The sequence below is a fragment of the Zootoca vivipara genome, chromosome 1 (genome assembly GCF_963506605.1).
Source record: "Zootoca vivipara chromosome 1, rZooViv1.1, whole genome shotgun sequence".
In the NCBI taxonomy this organism is placed as follows: Eukaryota; Metazoa; Chordata; class Lepidosauria; order Squamata; family Lacertidae; genus Zootoca; species Zootoca vivipara.
In genome coordinates, this window is record NC_083276.1 from 76,232,656 (window position 1) to 76,253,890 (window position 21,235).

General features: G+C 43.7%; 2 protein-coding genes across 4 annotated transcripts in view; both read right to left on the reverse strand.

The window, feature by feature from the left end:
- Positions 1-1,017: 1,017 nt before the first annotated feature.
- Positions 1,018-13,397, reverse strand: LOC132592358 (EF-hand calcium-binding domain-containing protein 4B-like). Of its 3 annotated transcripts, XM_060276435.1 has the most exons (7): positions 11,645-13,397; positions 10,293-10,428; positions 9,132-9,213; positions 4,377-4,491; positions 3,478-3,585; positions 2,696-2,772; positions 1,018-1,222 (listed from the first exon to the last, which is right to left on the reverse strand). In XM_060276435.1, exons 1-7 carry the CDS (start codon positions 11,735-11,737, stop codon positions 1,138-1,140), a joined length of 696 nt encoding a protein of 231 aa, XP_060132418.1. In that variant the 5' UTR covers positions 11,738-13,397; the 3' UTR covers positions 1,018-1,137. The 3 variants fall into 3 exon arrangements, 1 of the variants encoding a protein (XP_060132418.1); XR_009557834.1 differs by lacking the exon at positions 1,018-1,222 and having other exon boundaries at positions 2,633-3,585; positions 4,377-5,847; positions 9,066-11,774; XR_009557833.1 differs by lacking the exon at positions 1,018-1,222 and having other exon boundaries at positions 2,735-2,772; positions 3,478-5,847; positions 9,066-11,774.
- A 148-nt stretch (positions 13,398-13,545) lies between these two features.
- The window catches only part of CRACR2B (calcium release activated channel regulator 2B), a 33,528-nt gene continuing 25,838 nt past the window's right edge, over positions 13,546-21,235 (reverse strand). Inside the window, exons 10-12 of the mRNA XM_035122001.2 lie at positions 19,530-19,717; positions 17,924-17,995; positions 13,546-17,486 (exon numbers count right to left, since the gene is read on the reverse strand). Of these exons, the coding sequence (XP_034977892.2) occupies positions 17,330-17,486; positions 17,924-17,995; positions 19,530-19,717 (417 nt within the window). The 3' untranslated portion in view covers positions 13,546-17,329. The remainder of the gene's footprint in view (positions 17,487-17,923; positions 17,996-19,529; positions 19,718-21,235) is intronic.

Sequence of the window (21,235 nt, forward strand, 5' to 3'; positions counted from 1 at the left end):
AGCCCCACCTGGGTCCCAACTAACCTGGGCTGGTGTTAGTTGGGGTGTAATGACATCTGGAGGGTACCAGGTTCCCCATCACTAGTGTATGCTTTTGTGGACTCAAGCACCCTTCTTTGGGTGTATGAAGTGAAATCTCAGATAAATAAATGAGAAAAATGTGGGGTGGAAGTTGAACAGCACTGAGATGCAAACCACAGTTGGTGGTAATTACAGCTTAAATATAACAGGCACACACAGCGGAGTGGTGATAATTACTGAGATGTTTGTATTAACACATGTTGATGGGCAGGAAACCATTCACAATAAGCAGGTGTCCTATTGGTAAGCTCCCACGGGAGGTAGCGATGGCCACCAACTTGGATGGCTTTAAAAAAGAATTAGGCAAATTCATAGAGAATAAGGCTATCAATGGCTACTAGCCATGACGGCTAGGTTCTACCTCCATGGTCAGAGGCATTATGCCACTGCATACCAGTTGCTGGAATCCCATGTGGGCAGAGTGGTGTGCACATGCCCTGCCTGCATGTTTTCCACAGGGGTCTGTCTAATTGGTCACTGTGAGAACAGCATGCCTCACCAGACATGATCCAGAAGGCTCTTCTCATGTTCCTGAGCTCATGACTTACGGTCATCTCCAGTTAAATGGATCCAGAGATAGCCCTGCCATGCAGGAGGGAAGTGCTTCAGGCAGAACCGGGAAGATAAGGGAAGATGAAGACAAGGAATTGATGCTTTTGGTGCAGTGAGACAAAGCTGGTACCACTCCAGTCAATTCATTTTATCACTTTATTGTTATTATCCAATGCAATAACTTACACTTGCATAACTCACATTGTTTCTGAGTGTAGTCTTGAGACCCTGTGCTTGAATGGTTTTATAGGTAAGCCAATAATGCTGGGTCTATGAGCTGTGATTTGAAGCACTTCCCTGAAGCATTGCAAAAAAAGCAGGAGTGATTTGCAGCTGCAAAAGAAGTCATGTCACTTTGATACAGCGCTTTTCTTTTCTTTCTTAAAAAAGACCTTGAATCTTCCTTCAGTTCAATCACAGTTATCCCTATCTTCTTGCAGGGAGGCAGCCAACTCTGTGCTTTAGGCTGTTCTTTATTTTCAAACATATCTCTGAACGATTCGGTTACAAACAGCATCCCTTCCTCTTGTTGTACTCCTCCAGATGCAATGCCTGCTCTCTTTGCTTGTCCTCATGTGCTGTCAGCAGTCTGCAACACACACAAAATAGGAGGTCAGCACAGAAGGGACAGGCAAATCTTGGCACTAATCTCAAATGGGGGGGGGGGAGCATACATGATTTCAACGTGAAAGGATGAGTACTCTAGCATCACACTGACAATCCAAAAAGCCAAACTAAGCTTTCTGTTCTTTCAGATACTTCCAGTATACCTTAAAGCATCCTAGTCCACAAATGGCAACATGATTATCAAATACAAATCAAAGTGCATCTTTCGCAACTTATTTGGGAGGGAGCAAGTCCTCCTTAATGGGGCATACTTTCAGAGTGTGCATGTGTTTGTTTGGACTTCACATCATTTTGAATTCAAGTATTCTCAATAAACTGGCTTATGGGTTAATACGTGATACCTGCTGAGAGAAACTGACCTTTTTGGGGAATCTGCAAGTTAACCCAACAGGCAGAGCTGGTTCAGCCAGTAGACAGGGTGAGGGCGCTGCCTCAGACAGCAGAAGCCCCCTGAGGCGACACCCCACATGCAACCTGCCTGCCCGGCTGCCTCTGCCAGCAGCGAAGAAGCGTTTCCAACATCAGTGTCAATTTCAGACAAGTTTGAGTCATTTCAGGCAAGATCTTGCCTGAAAACACACAAGATATTGTGGAGTATACAAGATCTCACACAATTTTCAGTGAGATCTCACTGAAATCAGCACCAATGATGCTGCTGCTTCTCCACTAGTGCCAGATGTGGTAGGGTATGCAGTGGCAGCAGAGTGGGCTGTGCAGGTAATGGTGGCAGCAGCAGGTATCGTGGTGGCGGTGGGAGTGGCAGCAGGGCCAGCAGAAGGCGGTATTTCCAACAGGACAGATCTCCAGCATAGATCTGCTCCTGTCAGGAACTCCCAAGACAAAAGCAAGAGACAGAACCTTAGCAAAGAACAAAACTTATATAATCATTACATTGGCCATAGACCTCCCCCACAATCCTTCCATTCTCCAAACACTAAAATGAACTGCTAACATTCTGCCTTGTGAGATTGTGGTGGTGAAGTTATATTGCAGGAGTGGTTAACCTGGAGGCCTCTAGATGTTACTGGACCCCCAACTCCCATTGTTCCTGACCATTGGCCATGCTGGCTGGGGCTGATGGGATCCAACAGCATCTTGAGAGCCACATGTTCCCCAGCCCTGTTGTATGGTATCTGATAATCTTGCAGTCTTTAATATATAACCCGACAGAGTCTCCACCCTGTGATAAATGGAGTTTAACTAACATTTGCAGTGTGGCAGTGCTCAAAGCACATGAGGCAACTGCAAAACACAGAGGAAGAAATAATCTCCACCCACTAGACTCTTACTGTTTAACTGGAACCAACACACTGCTATGTTTTGTCATCTGTTGCTGTTTAACCATGACCAAGCCTAGCAATTTTGCTGCAACTGGGTGAGAAACTGAAGTGGCTTCTGCTCCTTTTCCAGTTTTATGGGAACTGTTTGCACAGACCTTGCCATGTGCAGCATGGGCTCCTGAATGTTATAGCCAGTCCTTGCACTGCACTCATAGAAGACAGCTTTATATTCCTGCAAAAAGAGGGAAAGAAGGCAGAAGGTAACTTCAATCAACAATTGTCAGAGTCTGCCACTGGAATCACATTTCTCCCCTTTCTTGCTATACCCATTAATATATTCAAGGTTGACCTTCATGAAAACTGAAGATACTCTGCCTTCCTAAAGGTTCCTTGCTATCTCTCAATGAGGTACCTAATTTATGTAAATCACTCACATTGAGTTCTTTTTGGTGGGGGCCTTTCACAAAACCTTAAACAGTCCAAGGTAACATTCTAAGGTTTGAATACTGGAAGAAGGTTTTGCTCAGGAATGCTTGAGACACAGAGGTAATTCACACATAGCCCTGAGCAGCATGAATTTTTCCCCAGGTCCCTACTTCTCACATACCTGATTCTCATACTGTTCTGTTATGATCTGTAAAACACATTCATTTACCTCCCGGTGTCACCAACGCTTAACCCCAAACAGGTTTACTCTGTAAGGAGACTGGCTTCCAAAGTGATGCCTTATGATCGACTATTCCCAAGGCAGATCCTCTACCTTGAAATATTAATTCACTTCGTTCTGTATAGAACCATCCTAGAAAATATTTTCATGCACAGAACAACTCCCTTAAGTATTTCCAAATATTACCATCAGTTATGGAAGATGCCATAAAGTTTGTTAGCAGTGAAGGAGATTGGTGTAAGGAGGAAAGGGAGATACAGAGAACCAGACCTTTGCCAGCCTTTCCCCCTCAGCCCTGGAGACTTTGGGTTCCTCTTTGTCTGCTGTATCCATTTTGTTTCCAACCAGAAATATCACTGCACCATCTTCAATCCCATCCTGAAGAAAAGAAGCCATAAAACAATGAAGCGTGTGCTCATAGGCTAATTCCTACACTCGAATATAAGAGTACTTTACGAGAACACCTGATCATTTTCAGTTTAGACAATGACTAAGCAAGGTTCTAGAACTAGGTTAAATAGTGATCCATAAAGATTGTGATCATTATAATAACTTACATAAGTGCCTTTCATTTTGAGAAGAAATACTAAGTTGGTTCAATCCAATTTGTGCTCTTAGGGATCTGAATAATTTGCACATTCTGAATAAGGAACACTGGGGATAAACTTATCATATTTTTTATTTAAAGAAGAGTCAAGTTAATGCTTTACCTCAATATTTTTTGGCATGCTTCAACTATAATTAAAGTCAACACTTGAGTACTGTTAAGGTTAGGCTACCTGCCAAGCAGAAAAGGCTCAATTTAAGGAAAGATTATTTCTCTTTCTCTATTAGCTCTCTCCTTTACTCAGGTTAGAGCCAACAGGGATTCCTCCTCAACCTTTCTCCAGATAGATGAATAGGCTAACTGCACAGCCACACATGCTCCCTCTATCCCAAAGCTCCACAAGATTCCCAGCTTTCATCACCACAAGTTTGTTGCCCTGTTATGCGACTCCTTGGGCCAGACTGTTGCTGTAAGGAGGACCATACTTTCTTCCTCTGGGTGGCTTGAATGGGGTGTGTCCATACACTGACACCATTTGCTAGTACCGCAGTATCAATTAAAAAAAAAGTTATGGACAGTAAAAGGCCAGGTTATCTGTGTTCCCTTCCAAGTTTATTCTGACCTGGATACAACTCATCCAGTTTCGGACCGCCATGAAGGAGCACTCTGCTGTGATGTCATACATGACCAGGATGCCATCCACTCTTCGGAAATACTGCTTGGTAATACTCTGGAATCTAATGCCAAACAAAATCTGAGAACCTTAAATGCATTCGTATCTTGACAGACATTCCACTACTCCTAACTGAACCTAGATTTGGACTCCCTCTGTGTGGTCTCTTTATTGCTAACAGCTCAAAACGGAGGCCTGTCTCCACTTACAAAATGGAGCACATTCCAGTTGTTTCCTTTGGAAGGCTGAGCCCTCCATAGAAGCAGCCTGGAAGAATTGAGGATTTTCAACTGGGCAAGGTATTGGGTTACATGCTGACAACAGCTTCCCAAGCAATGCTTGTGCCAAAACAGTAGGTATCACAAAGGAAAAGTTTTGAAAGGGGCCATAACTCAATAGCGGAGTGTGTTCTTTGCAGGCAGAAGTTCCTAGGTTCAATTTCTGGCATGTTTCGTTTCATTTCCTTTTGAAGAACAGACATCTACTTAAAACTCTGGGGAGCTACTGCCAGTCAAGAGTAGACCAGGGGCCTCCAATGTGATGACAATAACCCTTTCCCCTGTTGGAATTAGACTTGAAGACAGCATTTGATTGCAGCCAATATAATAGGTTGTGGTGTGTTCCCAGAGGTTGAAAAAAGGTTGGCCACTCCTGCCATAGGCAATACTCAGCTAGCTATGCAAATAGTGTGTCCTGGCAAAAGGCAGCTTCCTGTGTACCTCCTAGCATTGAGGTCTGGCACCACTGTAGTTGGTCTTGTGCAATGGTTGCTGTGTCATCTGGACTGATCCTGTTGTTTCTTTCCCCCCCTGCCACCAGCAGCAAAGAGCACAAGGAACACAGGTGGTGGTGTGGTCTAAACCACAGAGAATAGGGCTTGCCGAAGGTCGGCGGTTCGAATCCCCATGACAGGGTGAATTCCCATTGTTCAGTCCCAGCTCCTGCCCACTTAGCAGTTCGAAAGCACGTCAAAGTGCAAGTAGATAAATAGGCGGGATACGGCGGGAAGGTAAATGGCGGGAAGATACGGCAGGAAGGTAAATGGCGTTTCCGTGCGCTGCTCTGGTTCGCCAGAAGCAGCTTAGTCATGCTGGCCACATGACCCAGAAGCTGTCTGCGGACAAATGCTGGCCCCCTCGGCCTATAGAGTGAGATGAGTCCCCCTGCTTCATATTGCTCTCTCCTCAAGATAAGTTTTATTTTAAATGCCCACTCATACCTTGGTCATCAGGACTTGCTACACATGTTTGTGTGCAACATACAGTACTTCCATTTTTCTAAATAAAACTAAGTGGTCAGATTCCAAGAGTCTTTCATGCAAAAAAAAAAAAGTACTGGATATGTGAAGTATTACACTAGTCAGTTATTGCTGTTAGTGTTCAAGAACATCTGGAAATTTTGGAAGAAGTTTCAAGTCTCCCTTCATGGATCAATGCCTTGTTGTGGCGAAGGGGCTTGAATAACTCAGAGAAGCTATGAGCTATGCCATGCAGGGCCACCCAAGATGGACAGGTCATAGTGGAGAGTTTTGACTAAACGTGATCCACCTGGAGAAGGAACTGGCAAGCCACTCCAGTATCCCTGCCAAGAAAACTCCATGGACAAAGACAACAGGCATATAAAAGTTATGACGCTGGAAGATGAGCCCCTCAGGTCGGAAGGCGTCCAACATGCTACTGAGGAAGAGCGGAGGACAAGTACAAGTAGATTCAGAGCTGATGAAGCGGCTGGGCCAAAGCCGAAAGGACGCTCAGTTGCGGATATGCCTGGAAGCGAAAGGAAAGTCCGATGCTGTAAAGAAAAATATTGCATAGGAACCTGGAATGTAAGAACCATGAGTGGAGGTAAGCTGGATGTGGTCAAAAATGAGATGACAAGAATAAATATCGACATCCTGGGCATCAGTGAACTAAAATGGAAGGGAATGGGCGAATTCAGTTCGGATGACTATCATATCTACTACTGTGGGCAAGAATCCTGTAGCAGAAATGGAGTGGCCCTCATAGTCAACAAAAGAGTGGCAAAAGCTGTAATGGGATGCAATCTCAAAAATGACAGAATGATCTCGATACGAATCCAAGGCAGACCTTTTAACATCACAGTAATCCAGGTTTATGCACCAACTACCGGTGCTGAAGAAAATGAAATTGACCAATTCTATGAAGACCTACAACACCTTCTAGAAATGACACCAAAGAAGGATGTTCTTCTCATTACAGGGGACTGGAATGCTAAAGTAGGGAATCAAGAGATAAAAGGAACAACTGGCAAGTTTGGCCTTGGAGTTCAAAATGAAGCAGGGCAAAGGCTAATAGAGTTCTGTCAAGAGAACAAGCTGGTCATCACAAACACTCTATTCCAACAACACAAGAGACGACTATACACATGGATATCACCAAATGGGCAGCATCGAAATCAGATTGATTATATTCTCTGCAGCCAAAGATGGAGAAGCTCTATACAGTCAGCAAAAACAAGACCTGGAGCTGACTGTAACTCAGATCATCAGCTTCTTATAGCAAAATTCCAGCTTAAACTGAAGAAAGTAGGAAAAACCACTGGGCCAGTAAGATACAATCTGAATCAAATCCCTTATGAATACACAGTGGAAGTGAGGAACAGGTTTAAGGATTTAGATTTGGTGGACAGAGTGCCTGAAGAACTATGGATGGAGGCTCGTAACATTATACAGGAGGCAGCAACGAAAACCATCCCAAGGAAAAGGAAATGCAAGAAAGCAAAATGGCTGTCCAACGAGGCCTTACAAATAGCGGAGGAGAGGAGGCAAGCAAAATGCAAGGGAGATAGGGAAAGATACAGGAAACTGAATGCAGATTTTCAAAAAACAGCAAGGAGAGACAAGAGGGTCTTCTTAAATGAGCAATGCAAAGAAATAGAGGAAAACAATAGAATGGGGGAAACCAGAGATCTGTTCAAGAAAATTGGAGATATGAAAGGAACATTTCGTACAAAGATTACCATAATCAAGGACAAAAGTGGTAAGGACCTAACAGAAGCAGAAGACATCAAGAAGAGGTGGCAAGAATACACAGAGGAATTATACCAGAAAGATATGGAGGTCTCGTACACCCCAGGTAGTGTGGTTGCTGACCTTGAGCCAGACATCTTGGAGAGTGAAGTCAAATGGGCCTTAGAAAGCACTGCTAATAACAAGGCCAGTGGAAGTGATGATATTCCAGCTGAACTATTTAAAATTTTAAAAGATGATGCTGTTAAGGTGCTACACCCAATATGCCAGCAAGTTTGGAAAACTCAGCAATGGCCAGAGGATTGGAGAAGATCAGTCTACATCCCAATTCCAAAGAAGGGCAGTGCCAAAGAATGCTCCAACTACCGCACAATTGCCCTCATTTCACACGCTAGCAAGGTTATGCTTAAAATTCTACAAGGCAGGCTTAGGCAGTATGTGGACCGAGAACTCCCAGAAGTGCAAGCTGGATTTCGAAAGGGCAGAGGAACCAGAGACCAAATAGCAAACATGCGCTGGATTATGGAGAAAGCTAGAGAGTTCCAGAAAAACGTCTACTTCTGCTTCATTGACTATGCAAAAGCCTTTGACTGTGTCGACCACAGCAAACTATGGCAAGTTCTTAAAGAAATGGGAGTGCCTGATCACCTCATCTGTCTCCTTAGAAATCTCTACGTGGGACAAGAAGCTACAGTTAGAACTGGATATGGAACAACTGATTGGTTCAAAATTGGGAAAGGAGTACGACAAGGTTGTATATTGTCTCCCTGCTTATTTAACTTATATGCAGAATTCATCATGCGAAAGGCTGGACTAGATGAATCCCAAGCAGGAATTAAGATTGCCGGAAGAAATATCAACAACCTCAGATATGCAGATGACACAACCTTGATGGCAGAAAGTGAGGAGGAATTAAAGAACCTTTTAATGAGGGTGAAAGAGGAGAGCGCAAAATATGGTCTGAAGCTCAACATCAAAAAAACCAAGATCATGGCCACTGGTCCCATCACCTCCTGGCAAATAGAAGGGGAAGAAATGGAGGCAGTGAGAGATTTTACTTTCTTGGGCTCCTTGATCACTGCAGATGGTGACAGCAGTCACGAAATTAAAAGACGCCTGCTTCTTGGGAGAAAAGCAATGACAAACCTAGACAGCATCTTAAAAAGCAGAGACATCACCTTGCCGACAAAGGTCCGTATAGTTAAAGCTATGGTTTTCCCAGTAGCGATGTATGGAAGTGAGAGCTGGACCATAAAGAAGGCTGATCGCCGAAGAATTGATGCTTTTGAATTATGGTGCTGGAGGAGACTCTTGAGAGTCCCATGGACTGCTAGAAGATCAAACCTATCCATTCTTAAGGAAATCAGCCCTGAGTGCTCCCTGGAAGGACAGATCGTGAAGCTGAGGCTCCAATACTTTGGCCACCTCATGAGAAGAGAAGAATCCTTGGAAAAGACCCTGATGTTGGGAAAGATTGAGGGCACTAGGAGAAGGGGACGACAGAGGACAAGATGGTTGGACAGTGTTCTCGAAGCTACGAACATGAGTTTGACCAAACTACGGGAGGCAGTGGAAGACAGGAGTGCCTGGCGTGCTATGGTCCATGGGGTCACGAAGAGTCGGACACGACTAAACGACTAAACAACAACAAATATTCAGTATCACAGTGTGCTTTTAGGGCTCTTTATGGATCTAAATCTCACAAAATCCTTTACCTTTCCTGCCCAGCTGTATCCCATAGCTGCAAAAGCACCTGCGTGTTGTCAACCATCAAGCTCTTCACCTGATAATCAATGCCTGCAGGAGAAACAAGAGGAGTCTAAGGCCAGGATAGCACAGTGGGCAGAGCATAGCTGCCAAGTTATCCCTTTTTTTAAGGGATTTCCCCTTATGCTGAATAGGCTTCCTCGCGAGAAAAGGGAAAACTTGGCAGCTATGGGGCAGAGTTGGACTTTGAATCTGGGATTCCCAGGTTAAGCATGTCTGCTTGACTCCTTTTGTGACTTTGGGCTTGGGACGGGGCAACCTTAGCTGCAGTTCCCAGCAGTTAAAGGGGGGCAATGAACTCCTTCGCAGTACTGTTGTGAAAAAGGCACCACAGAAAAGCCTGTAAAGCATAATCACAAATTAAAAGTGCTATAGAAAACAGTAGATGGTCAGGGCTGGAAAAAGGGGGTGGGCTTGCAAATAGGTTCATTATTTATACAGAGTGGGCTGCAGGTTATTTTCTTGTCTGCTTGGACAGCATGTGCAGCATCTGGTATGCTACCACAATTGGAAGTTAAAAGTCTTCCCAACGGCCATCAGTTAGTAGGGATTTGGGAGTTAATGCCTTTAAATGTTCTTAAGGCACTAAGACAGAAAGTAGCCACCATTTGCTCTTATCACCATCCCTCCACCAGTCCTCTCATCCATCCCCTACCCCCCCCCGCCACTACCTGACACAGAGCAAAGTTAAGAGTCCCATGATCACAGCAGCAAAGGAGTGGACTTGACAAGAGGCCTGGTGAAGGAACAGACTACATGCGTCCTGCCATTGTGCCTTTCAAAATATATATAAACCTTGCCTCTGACTGATTGGTTGTGATTTGAATTAGCACCTAGCTTGTCCTTATCCATTTGTAACTATTCCAAAAGCCCCATTAAAAAAAATCTCAACATTAGTTGACTTTAAACATTATACTGCTAAAGGAATACATAGTGTGGAATGTCCATGGGGAATAGTGCCATGTTTACAGTAGTACTGAAAAGGGGGCGGGTGTAGTTCACAAATATTTATGCTGCAGAAGTTGTTGAGCACATGGCACAGGCCTCACTTAAGCACTTCTTAAATTCCCTTATGTCTCTCCTTTCTGCAGTTTGGGAGCCTCAGTTACCAATAGTTGAGCTGATCCTGGCCAGGAATCTATTGTAGCAGAAGCGATGGATGAAGGTGCTCTTGCCAACTCCGGAATTACCAAGAAACACGACTTTGAAGACACGCTCAGGAGAAGAACTAGCTGGCTCCAATATCTGGATGCAAAAGTCATTATCAAGGTAAGAATGAAAAGGAAGAAGAAAAGTTTATAGAGCTAGTTGTATTTAAAACATGGCAAGGAACAGACAGTGGAAACACTAATATGAGCAAATTTATACCCACGTTCATATCTGCACAACCAGTTGCATAGACTGAGGCTATGTTCAGAAATTATCCCCACTTCTCACTGCCTAGAAAGCAGCTGCATAAAGATCAGGAGTAATACTCAAGCTCACATGGTCCAGCAATTTTAACCTCACACAATCAGGGAGATAATGTGTTTAAATAAATGTGGGATCTCCTGATCCAGTCATTCATGTCTCCCCTATAGTGAAGTGATGGCCTCCTCCCCATCTCACCTGGAGTACAAAATATCTGTACAGAGCCTGTGAATATTCACCTATTCATCAGAGCTAGCTGAAACAATTTTCAGACTATACCATATGGGAGGAAGCAAACGCTGAAGAGCAATTTAAAAAATATCCGCCTGCTTTGCAACGTTTGGCCCTGAATAGATTCAGGAGGTAAACAAAAATTTCCAAAGGTTTTGCTGATGGATTTTCTTGTTTTTCTCCTTAGCATTTTTGTTCAGTGTCATTTCAAAATTAGAAAATATTGCTACCAGGAATGTAATATGCATATTAGTGCGGGAAGCTAATTGTCATGTCCCTGACTCTAAACAATAGGCAAGTTGCTTGGAAGATTGAATCAATTGAGGCTGTGGCTGCTATACTACTGGCTGAAGAACAGAACGAGGCTACCAATTCTGAACCCAGGGGTGATGGTTGTCAACATGTGGACCCTAAAAGCAGGGAACTTCATGGCCACTCCCCATGAGCCTGATTCATGCAAGGAACCAAGTACATCCCATTCCACAATGCCTGCTACTGTCAGATGCAGGAGGACTCCAGGCCAGGGGGTCCTTGTTTTAAAAAGTCACAGGCAGGGAAGTAGACAGGAGAGGTAAGTACGGTGACAAGGTTGCAGTCAAACTTCAGCTTTTTCCTGAGCAAGTTGCTCACTTTGAGCTCTCCAAGGTACTGAAATGCCAGTCTTCCTTCCTATACCCCAGCGTGACCTGTGGACTTCAACTTGAAGTCAGGACAGGCTATTTAGTATACACAAATAAGCCCACAAATGAGTCACGATTCAATGACAACAACAAAGACAATTCATAAGGTTAGTATTCCCCCACCCCCCAGCTAGACTCACCAGAGTTTCATTACCAATGGACAGCCTTCTTGGTGATAAATGAAGATAATTAGGTTTGTTGGTCTTTTCTCTCTGGACTGTGCTGGTCTTCATCAGAGACTTTGGCTTCCCAACATTTCCTGCTGTTTCCTGCCTCTCTGTTTTCCTAAGAACCGCATATTCCTCTACAGATGAATTAATTCCTCTTCCCTGCTTCAAACTTGCAGTGTTGGGCAGGAAGAGTTTACAGTTTTTCTCGTCCAAATAAAAATCTTTTGGCAGGACAAGAGGAGTACTTCTTGGAGCAAACTGCCTGTGCCAAGGCACACAAACGATGGGAAGAAAAGTTCAAAAGCATCAGAACAATCAGCATCAGCATTTAAAGAAAACTTACCCACACTTTCATGTAACTTCAGCACTGATGAGGACAGGAAACCAACAGTCTTAAAATGTGAGGAGGGAGGAGAGGAGCAGCAGCAGGTATATCAATGGGTTCCAGAATCCTTATGGCATATCCACACTACAAATGTATGCTGGTTTTTAAATTAGTTTTGCCTCTTGGGGCTCCACTAGATGGGACACTGATAATTGTACTATTGGAGGGGCTCCAAGAAGTGTCAACACCCAAAGAAATGAATGCATGAACAAAAACAAACAAACAATTAACATGTGGAGGTATGGACAGGGCCAGAGGCAATGCTCATAATTTTTGGCAAACTACCTTGATTTTCCAATATGCCTATCTAGTCCTGCTCTATATTTACATATTACCTTTCCTTTGCCCAGACAGGCACCATCCCAAAGGAGGCCAGAGCTGCTCACATGGTTCAGAAATGTGTGAAATAACTTTGCTTATGGTGTTCTGCCCCTCCTCTCTAAATGCATACTCTGTAGGAAACTTGAGGGTGTGTATATGTTGAATCTCATTATCAAAATTAGACAGTCTCATTCAGTCACCAGTGCCCCACAGTCCCAAGTTCATCAAAGGGCAATTCCCCAAGGATACCCATTGCCTCAACCTTAGTTCAGTTGAAGAGGAGAAAGGGAGAAAACAATGTGACCCAACAGACTGACTGTGGTGACTACAGATCGACAGCATGCAGTGGGACACAACACAACACATTCAGCTCTGACCGTTTGACTGGCTTCTCCTCCACTAGGTATTTGCCTATCGCTGACCCCTTCTTCAAGAGGGGTCTTTTGCTTTCAAGTGCCTGAAAATTAGAGAGAGCAATTTGGAATTCGTAATCTAAGTAAATTAAGAAAAAACAACCACATGTCACTTTCGGAGAGGCTCTCCAACAGTTAGTCAAGATTACCCCAGGAGCTGCCATTTTGTGGCTGATGAGACATTAAAAGGTTTTTCAGTTTGGGGGTTGGCACACAGAAAGCACTCAACTTACTTCAGTACCCCAATTGTTATTTATATTTATATTTAAATTCCAACAACAAAGAATGCATTCTCAGGATGAAAGTACAATTTCCCAGCTTTAAAATGCATCCCAGAGATGTGACAGTTCTGCACCCTGCTTCCAAGGTTGTGTGGATTGCTCACAACAGATTAATCATAATGGCACATTTATTGTGCTGAATATGGTTTAGAATGATGAATCGAAAGATTATTCATAAATATATTAGTTTCATTCAAGTGGGTTTTATTGTGTGCTTTGGGCAGACTCAGAACCCAGTCTTAACCATCTGATTGGACCTCTAAATGTCTGTCATAATACAGTCATACAAAACAAACACTTTACGCAATGGAACATGAGCACAAAAGAGGCAATTGTTTCCTGGCTGTTTCTTTAGCTCTTGCCAGCTTTTATTGGCTCAGTGTAACATTGACATTTAAAAAGAGATGATAAAGAAACATTGCATTGCAATGACAGAACACACAAGCATGAAATATTTGATGAGAACGATAACAGGGTGCATGGCATTTTATTATGGAAGTCTGGATCACAGGCTCACATTCCAACAACAGCATGAATTCTGCAGTATTTTGCCATCACAATATTTGTCGTAAACACATACCGAAGACACATATACTGTAACTAGACACATGAATGAATGGGTTGTACCTGCTCCTAGCCTTCTGGAAGGTGCAAGCAGGTTTCTCATTAAAGGACACACAAAGGACAAGATTGTACATGGCATGCAACTCCCTCTAAAACTTGTGGATACATGGACTTGGGGAAACTCAGTTTTGATTCATAACACACAGCGGTACAACCAGGCACAGTACAAAATGCACAAGCTCAAGGCACTATGTTTTCAAATAACAATTTCAAAATTAACTTCAGAATGTTTAGGGTGGTAACCTGGATTAATGAACAACTGGAGACCTGAAGGGATTGGCAGAGGAAAAGAAGATGCAAGGACCTGAGTAGGCCTCTGCAGCCTTGGAACTTTTAAAGGTTATCAGCAGAATTTCCACACTGTGATTCAACTCTTCTAGTTTTGCACAGTATCTCAGGGCCTTACTAGAGTAAAACTCTTTTGAAATGCTTTTAGAAGCATCCGTGAGCAAATGGAGTGCCTGATTGCTTGGTCCAATCTGAGAACTCAGATGCGCCCATTCCAGTCTCTTCAAAAGGATGAGGCAGGGGGCAAATCACTGGCTGGATCAATGTCTTAGCTGCACTTCGCCATGCAAGGCAACCGCTGTGCCTTTTAACTCTTGTCTTGCCTATGTACTGTGCTGGCTGAAGCATTAAAGATTTTGGCAGAAACCATCCAGCAGGCCACTTCCTCCCATTTAAATGTACATGGAACAGGAAGTCCGATCAGATCTCTCCCATGTTCCATCTAGTTTGGCCTTCACCCTCACAGTGCCAAATGATTTCCAGTGCTGGCATTTATGCGTAAACAGTCTTGGCGTATTTAGAAGATTTTAATACTTCACTATTGCTAGGTCTCCCTGTTATATGCTGAAGCAGACTTGGAAATATGTCTTGCAGCACTGGCAAACTGTCATAAACCTGCAGGCAAGAACAAGCCAGATATCACCCCTACAGAATGATGCACTGTTAAACTCTGGCAACCTGATTGGTCCATCATTATGTCACAGTGAATGAAGACTGGTACTGACTACCAACCAGGAATATCTAGCTAAAAAACAGTACAGTTGCAAATCTAATGGCAACAGAAACATCAGGCTAGGAAGGCCATTCAGGCTTGAAAACCAAAAACCTCACCAGATCTACATTATGTCAGTACACCCCAAGTGTGCACTGGCATTTGTGCTCTTCTCTATCTTAGAAAAGCAACAGCCAGCGGATACTCTTTAAGTAGATTCAAAAGAGGCACCAGCTGCTGTTGTCTGCTTTGATAAAGAAACAAACAAATAGATCCAACAAACAGACACAAGCATTGCAGTCCTGGACAAAAGAGAAATATACGAAGGACCCGTCATCAAGAGGCTTCAAGACAGGAAGTTGCTGCTGCATCAGCAGACATATTTTCTCCTTGGTAATTCTCTTTGATGGTAGAAAAAGCTGTCTAGAAACACCATACTTTTTTTAAAACTAAGGCAAATAGATATCTTTTTTTTTCCTATTCTAGTGCACACTCTTGCAATGGAAAGATTGCTGCAAATTGCAGTTAGCATGAGCAGGTGTGTGTGTGTGTGTGGCGCTGTGTGCATATATAGTTGACAGGAACATAACGCAACATATTTTTTCCACTAGAAAAATTAGAACTCAACTTCCTTCATTCCAGTCCCTCCAGCGTAGCTGTTGTTGGTACATCTTGATACAAGACTGAGGTTCAGAAAAAAGGGGGGGTGTTTAAAAAAATACAAACAAATAAGGATCCTTTTTTCCATTAACTGAAGGTTTACATTTTACTTCAAAAGTCTGATGTGCTAACTCTAAACCATGCAACCTGCCTTTCTGTAAGCACAGTCCACAGTGCTATATTATTTGTTTCAGCACTAGATCAGCCTGCAGATTAAATCTGCAGAATGACTGTATGCAGATCAAAAGCTTGGTCCTTTTGAATTCCCACATCAGATGCAATCTGCATGAAGAGTGGTGGGTGCCTTTCTTCCCAGCATCCAACAGAAGCTCCATCTCATTAATATTTACTTTTCAAAGAGGATCGGACAACAAAAGCCACTGTAGCTTGCCTGGAGCCCATATTCCACTGGAGAACAGAGATAGCAGACTGTCAAAGGGACAATCCAGCAGCTACTTTGACATGTGAAGAAAAAGCAATTTATGTCCATATGAAGTCTCTCCACTTCCCTCCATGTCATACTGTAAATTGCTTTCAATGTGACCCTCCTCAAGAGTTCTAAAACGTATCCCATGGTGCAGCATGAAAGGGATGCTCTTCAAAAAAGCCATTAAAGTGCCAAATGAGATCTGAGAACTCACTGCATTGCTCTCTCTGAATTGCAACTGCAGAAGACAGTTTCTCCCTGTTGCTTATGCTGCATTTAATGATCTCATTGAGACTATGGAGATCACATGCCCCCAGATTTATCTGGAGATGCAGCCACAGGCCTAGTAATCACAAAGATGAGTTGTGGGAAAGCCAGAGGGCCAGCCCATTCATAAGGCAAGGTAAAGAAGCCACCTCTGGTGGTGGAAAAACAAGAGGCGTGTCCCACCGGCTCTCCGGCTGCCCCACCACTTCCACTGCAGCTGGAATGCTCTCTTCTAGGCGAGTGGGAGGGGAGAGGCCTGCAGCAAAGCTTTGTAGAACAGCTCACACTTGCTCAGCTTTGCAGCTGGTCTCTCTCCACTCCTAGGTAAGCAAGGCTTCAGTGGGGAGGCAGCAGCAGTGTGTGTGGGGGGGGGGGACACCTCCTTGTTTCACCCTCAAATGGCGAAACAGGATGGGCCACCCATGGACAGCCAGGTGCACAGATGTTTGCACTTCCCTCTCCTTTTTACACAAAAACATACATAGCAGCTTCAATAAAAACATTCCTGCACCCTATGCTTATACAACACAAAAGGCTAGTTGATCGGCGTGCTTTCTCTTTATACTTCATTCCTGCCCTGCATTTGTGCAGCAGGGAAATCAGCAGCAAGAGTGTCACAGTGGAAACAAAAATGTCTTCTTTTGGCTCATCTTCACATTTTGGTTGTCTGCCTCGCTACTCTACGATCAAATCTACTAAGTGGTATGTTTCGTGGACATTCCATCTCTCCTTCCAAAAACAAACTGCCCAGGGATGGAAAAGGCCCATTCCAGGAGCAGGCCAAAGTAAGAGGCAGAAACAGACAAAAAGACATTGTTTTCAGTCTCTTAATTGTGGTCTGCATGACAATGGAAGCCTAGAAGGATATAGGCACAAGGTGATATAGCAGAGGAACTATAGACTGGAATGAGGCAAGGCGGTTCCAGAGAAGAATTCCAGACTACCCTGCAGAATGGTGGTGGTGGGAAGAGAAAGAATGTAACTGGGTGTTCTCCAAGCTAGATGGCAATGGCTCAGCCTTAAAACATGGAGGTTCAGCTATGGTTCCTCTGAATGGAAGCCTTAGTGTACAAAGTTCAATATGTGCAAAAGATTCTTTCCCTCTCCATGTCGGAGGGACACCCAACTGTAGACGCTTTCCTGTAGAGTCAGGAGCCAGCAGTCCTTATTGCCCCATTTGTAATTGCCTGGTTTAAAAATGTGCAGCTCTCTCTTAAGGTTAGAGATACCCAAAAAATAATAAGAAGTTCACGTGCAGGCACTACAGGGTTTCTCAGTTAATGCCCCCCCTGTAAATGAAATGACCCCAAGTGATGGCAGCAGCAGCAGGCTGCAAAGGGGAGGCGACGGGGGATTAGAATTTTCTTTCTCAGACTAACCAGCTTCTTGGCTTCAAAGGCATCTCTCTCGTCTCGCAGCTTCTTGTTCATCTCCCTGCTCCAAATGAAAGAAAGACACACTGAGGTAAGTGGTGGCAGTTGCTCTACACATAACTATGGTAGGGAACTAGCAACCCTCAAAGAGAAGTGAGAAAGGGGAGAGACCACTCCTGTTCACAACCACAAATCCCCATTCAGGTTTCACAGAAGCTTCCTGTGGCCTAAATCTTCACTGCAGAAATTGCTTTGGTGATGCTCTCAGACATTACTTTAGCACCATCTATTGCCACTGGGGACCTGAATCACCCACTGGGGACCTGAATCACCCCTGTACAGCTTGCTGCTTAGGTCAAGTGGCAGCCCTGTGAGTCTGGCCAATTCTGCTGGTTTTGTTTGAATAGCTGAGATAACACCAATGAGCTTTTTTTATTCTGTACCTCCCTATACAAGGCAGATGGTGAAGAGCAGATGCCAAGATGCCCCCACCTTTACCTGAGCAGTTCCAGTTGTCGCAGGAGGCTTTTCTTTTCTTTCTGCATATTCTTAGAGACTCTGAATACATCCCTACATTTAAAAGGGGAAGGGGGTTAATGTTTTAAGGGTTACAAGTTTTGTCCTGTGCAAATGTTGATAATATGACCCAAATGCCAAAGCTGCTGGCAGCAATCGAGGGCAGGGGGTGAACTAATTAAATTAATACTGGGTTAGGAGCTGACTCCCATTCCTGTTCTCCATGACTTGCTGATGCAAAGTATCGTTCTCTTGACTTCCAAGAGAAATTCCAGCTGAGGACCAAATTTACATGCACCCTTTTTGCACCCACCACACTGCTCTGCTCCCCAGTCACTCCACCTCCCAAAGTAGCCTTCCCTGTTAAAAATGAGCCATCAGTCTATGTTGACATTATTTTTATTATTATTTTGAACTGTATGCAGACTCTGCATACTGCATATTTAAGTTAAAATGCCTACATCAGCTCTAGATTTATTTTATTATTACTAAAAACAACAACCCTGTACCATTTAGGACTTTTTATCTGTGGAGAAAAGGTGGCAGAAGATCTACCTACTGGGATCCTAATGTTCTGCAGGCATTACGTCCAATTTCCTATCTCGGTTTATAACTGAAGTCATGTTTTGGCCAATTTAGTATTAGAAAGTAGATTTACTCTTCAATAAAGCAAAAGGTTGCCCAATTTGCAGTGACATCATACATTTTTGAACAGTAATCTGACTGATTGCTGTGGAGATCAGTGTTATTGTTTGCTGCATTGTTTGTTCTCAGACTGGTAGGAGCCATGGTTTTGACAATACAATATTTGGATTGACCTTTTATGGTGAACTGCTGTGGAGCTTGCTTTCTGAGCCATTTCTATCATGGTCTTCTAGGAAACGTAACCAGGAAAATCATTTTTATCTCTAGTTTATACAGAGCAGGGCTAGACCTTCCAGATATCATTGGACTCCATCTCCCATCATCCCTGACCATTGCCCATGCTGACTGGGGCTGATGGGAACTGAAGTCGAAGAACATCTGAATGGCACAACGTTAGCTACCCCTGAGAGAAGAGGAATCATGTTACTATCTCAAGGCCACATAGGAAGTAGTTTTGTAGAAGTGAAAAAAAAACATCATGCATGTTCTAATCCTTTAACTCAGTTCTGGAAGCTAGAAAGTGTTTGTGCTTACAGACCCCCTTTAATTTTATTTCATAAAAATAATGTAACACTTGATTGTAAAACAACAACAACAACAACCTCAAGGTGGTTTTCCACATATCTGGGTACGGCTTGCCTAAACAAAAACACTTTTAGCAGGCACTGAAAAGAGTACAGCGAAGGGACCTGTCTGATGTCAATAGGCAGAGAGTTCAAAAATGTAAGTGCTGCCACACCAAAAGATCAATGTTTTACAAATGCAGACCAGGTATTATGTGGCGCCTGTAAACAGTGCACTTCTGCTGTTTGCAGTAGCCACATAGCTATTCATTTCTACATTCTGTAGTCCCACTGATTAACTAATTAGCGTAAACCAGCATTACACAGCAAAAGCAACTGGCACGTTTCATTGCACGTTCTACAGCCCCACCCCAACACACCTGTTTTTCTGTTCCTGCTCTAGCTGGGCTTCTTTCTGCAGCTGTTGCAGGTGACCTCGGGCTACCTCCAGCTCCCATTTGCTTCTCTCCAGTTGGTCCAGGAGATTGTCGTTCAAGATTTTCAGCCTCTCATTTTGCACCCGCATTTCCAGCTGCTCTGAGCTCTGGGACTGTAACTGATGTTCCAGCTAAAAATATGTAAGAAATCAAGATGAACAGATCTGACAAACCAAAAGTACAAAGACATCAGTAGCCAGTGTCTGCAAGCGGCTTTGAGCTGTAGGGGAGGCAGAATAAGAATATGTTAAATTAAAAAAAACAGTTGTACAATGGAAAACAGAAAACAGAGCAATACATCTGTTTTGTTTTGTTTTTTACCTGCAGTGCATTCAAGTACATTAATAATGATAACATGCTAAGGACCTGAACCAATGGATTTAAGTTACTAGAAAGGAAATTCCAACTAAACATCAGGAAGAACTTTCTCACAGTAAGGACTGTTCGACAGTGGAAGCAATTCCCTTGGAAGGTGGTGAACCTTCATTGGAGGTTTTTAAGCAGAGGTTGGGGGCCATCTGTCATGGATGCTTTAGCTGAGATTCCTACACTGCAGGGGTACAGTAATTACCATGGTATCAATACTCCAAAGACCTTCTAGCTGCATTTTCATTCCCTATTGTGTGAAGTGGTCCTTTGTGGTCCTAATCCAGGCACCCCCAAACTTCGGCCCTCCAGATGTTTAGGACTACAATTCCCATCTTCCCCAACCACTGGTCCTGTTAGCTACGGATCATGGGAGTTGTAGGCCAAAACATCTGGAGGGCCGCAGTTTGGGGATGCCTGTCCTAATCTATATGCCTGTTGGGTCACATGAGTGGGTAACCTTAGAGTCATAGAATTGTAGAGTTGGAAGGGACCCTGAACTGAGAAAACCCATATGGGGGGATTCTTAATCCCCTCTCTGTTGCTTTGCTCCAACGTAACTGCTCTTTAATTTTTAAACAACCCAGAGCAAATACTGACACTGGACTTACTCAAACAGCACCAATAACGCAAATTACACAGTGTTATCTCTCAGCCGCATTCCTGTAAGAGGATATTATGGTACGATGATAACGTCATGCGCAAACAGAGCAGATGGCTTCCCTTGTGTTGGTGGAGATGGAGTCACCTGTTTGGAGCTAAAACATGAATGGTGCTGGAATCACATACTAAGGTTGTGGGCCTTGGAGGTTAAAGGGGGACACTGTGCATTTTGCAAGTAGGGCAGCAAGCTAAAAGGGCCCTCACAGCTGAAGGTCAAAATCCTGGAAGGAACTTGGCACAGCAGCATGAACTCCAATGACAGAAACAATTTCTGAATGTTTGTCATGTCAAGGCTGTGTAGATGAGCCTCAAGCAGGACTGTGCAGATGAATCTAAAGGTGCAGAAAAGGACAACCCAAATTATTGGTGGGCTGGAGCAACTCCTCTATGAGAAGAGGTTACAATGCTTGGGGTTTTTTAGGTTGTCGGGGAAAGGACAGTGGTTGTGGTGGGGCCATGACACAGGTTGTTTCATACAATGCACAGCACGGAAAAGAGAATTCCCCCCCCTCATAGATTACCAGAATCCAACATCATTCAGGGAAGCTGAAGGGTGGGAGAGTCAAGGCAGCCAGAAAAGAAGTTCTTCACAAAGTGCAAGGTTAAATTATGGAATTCAC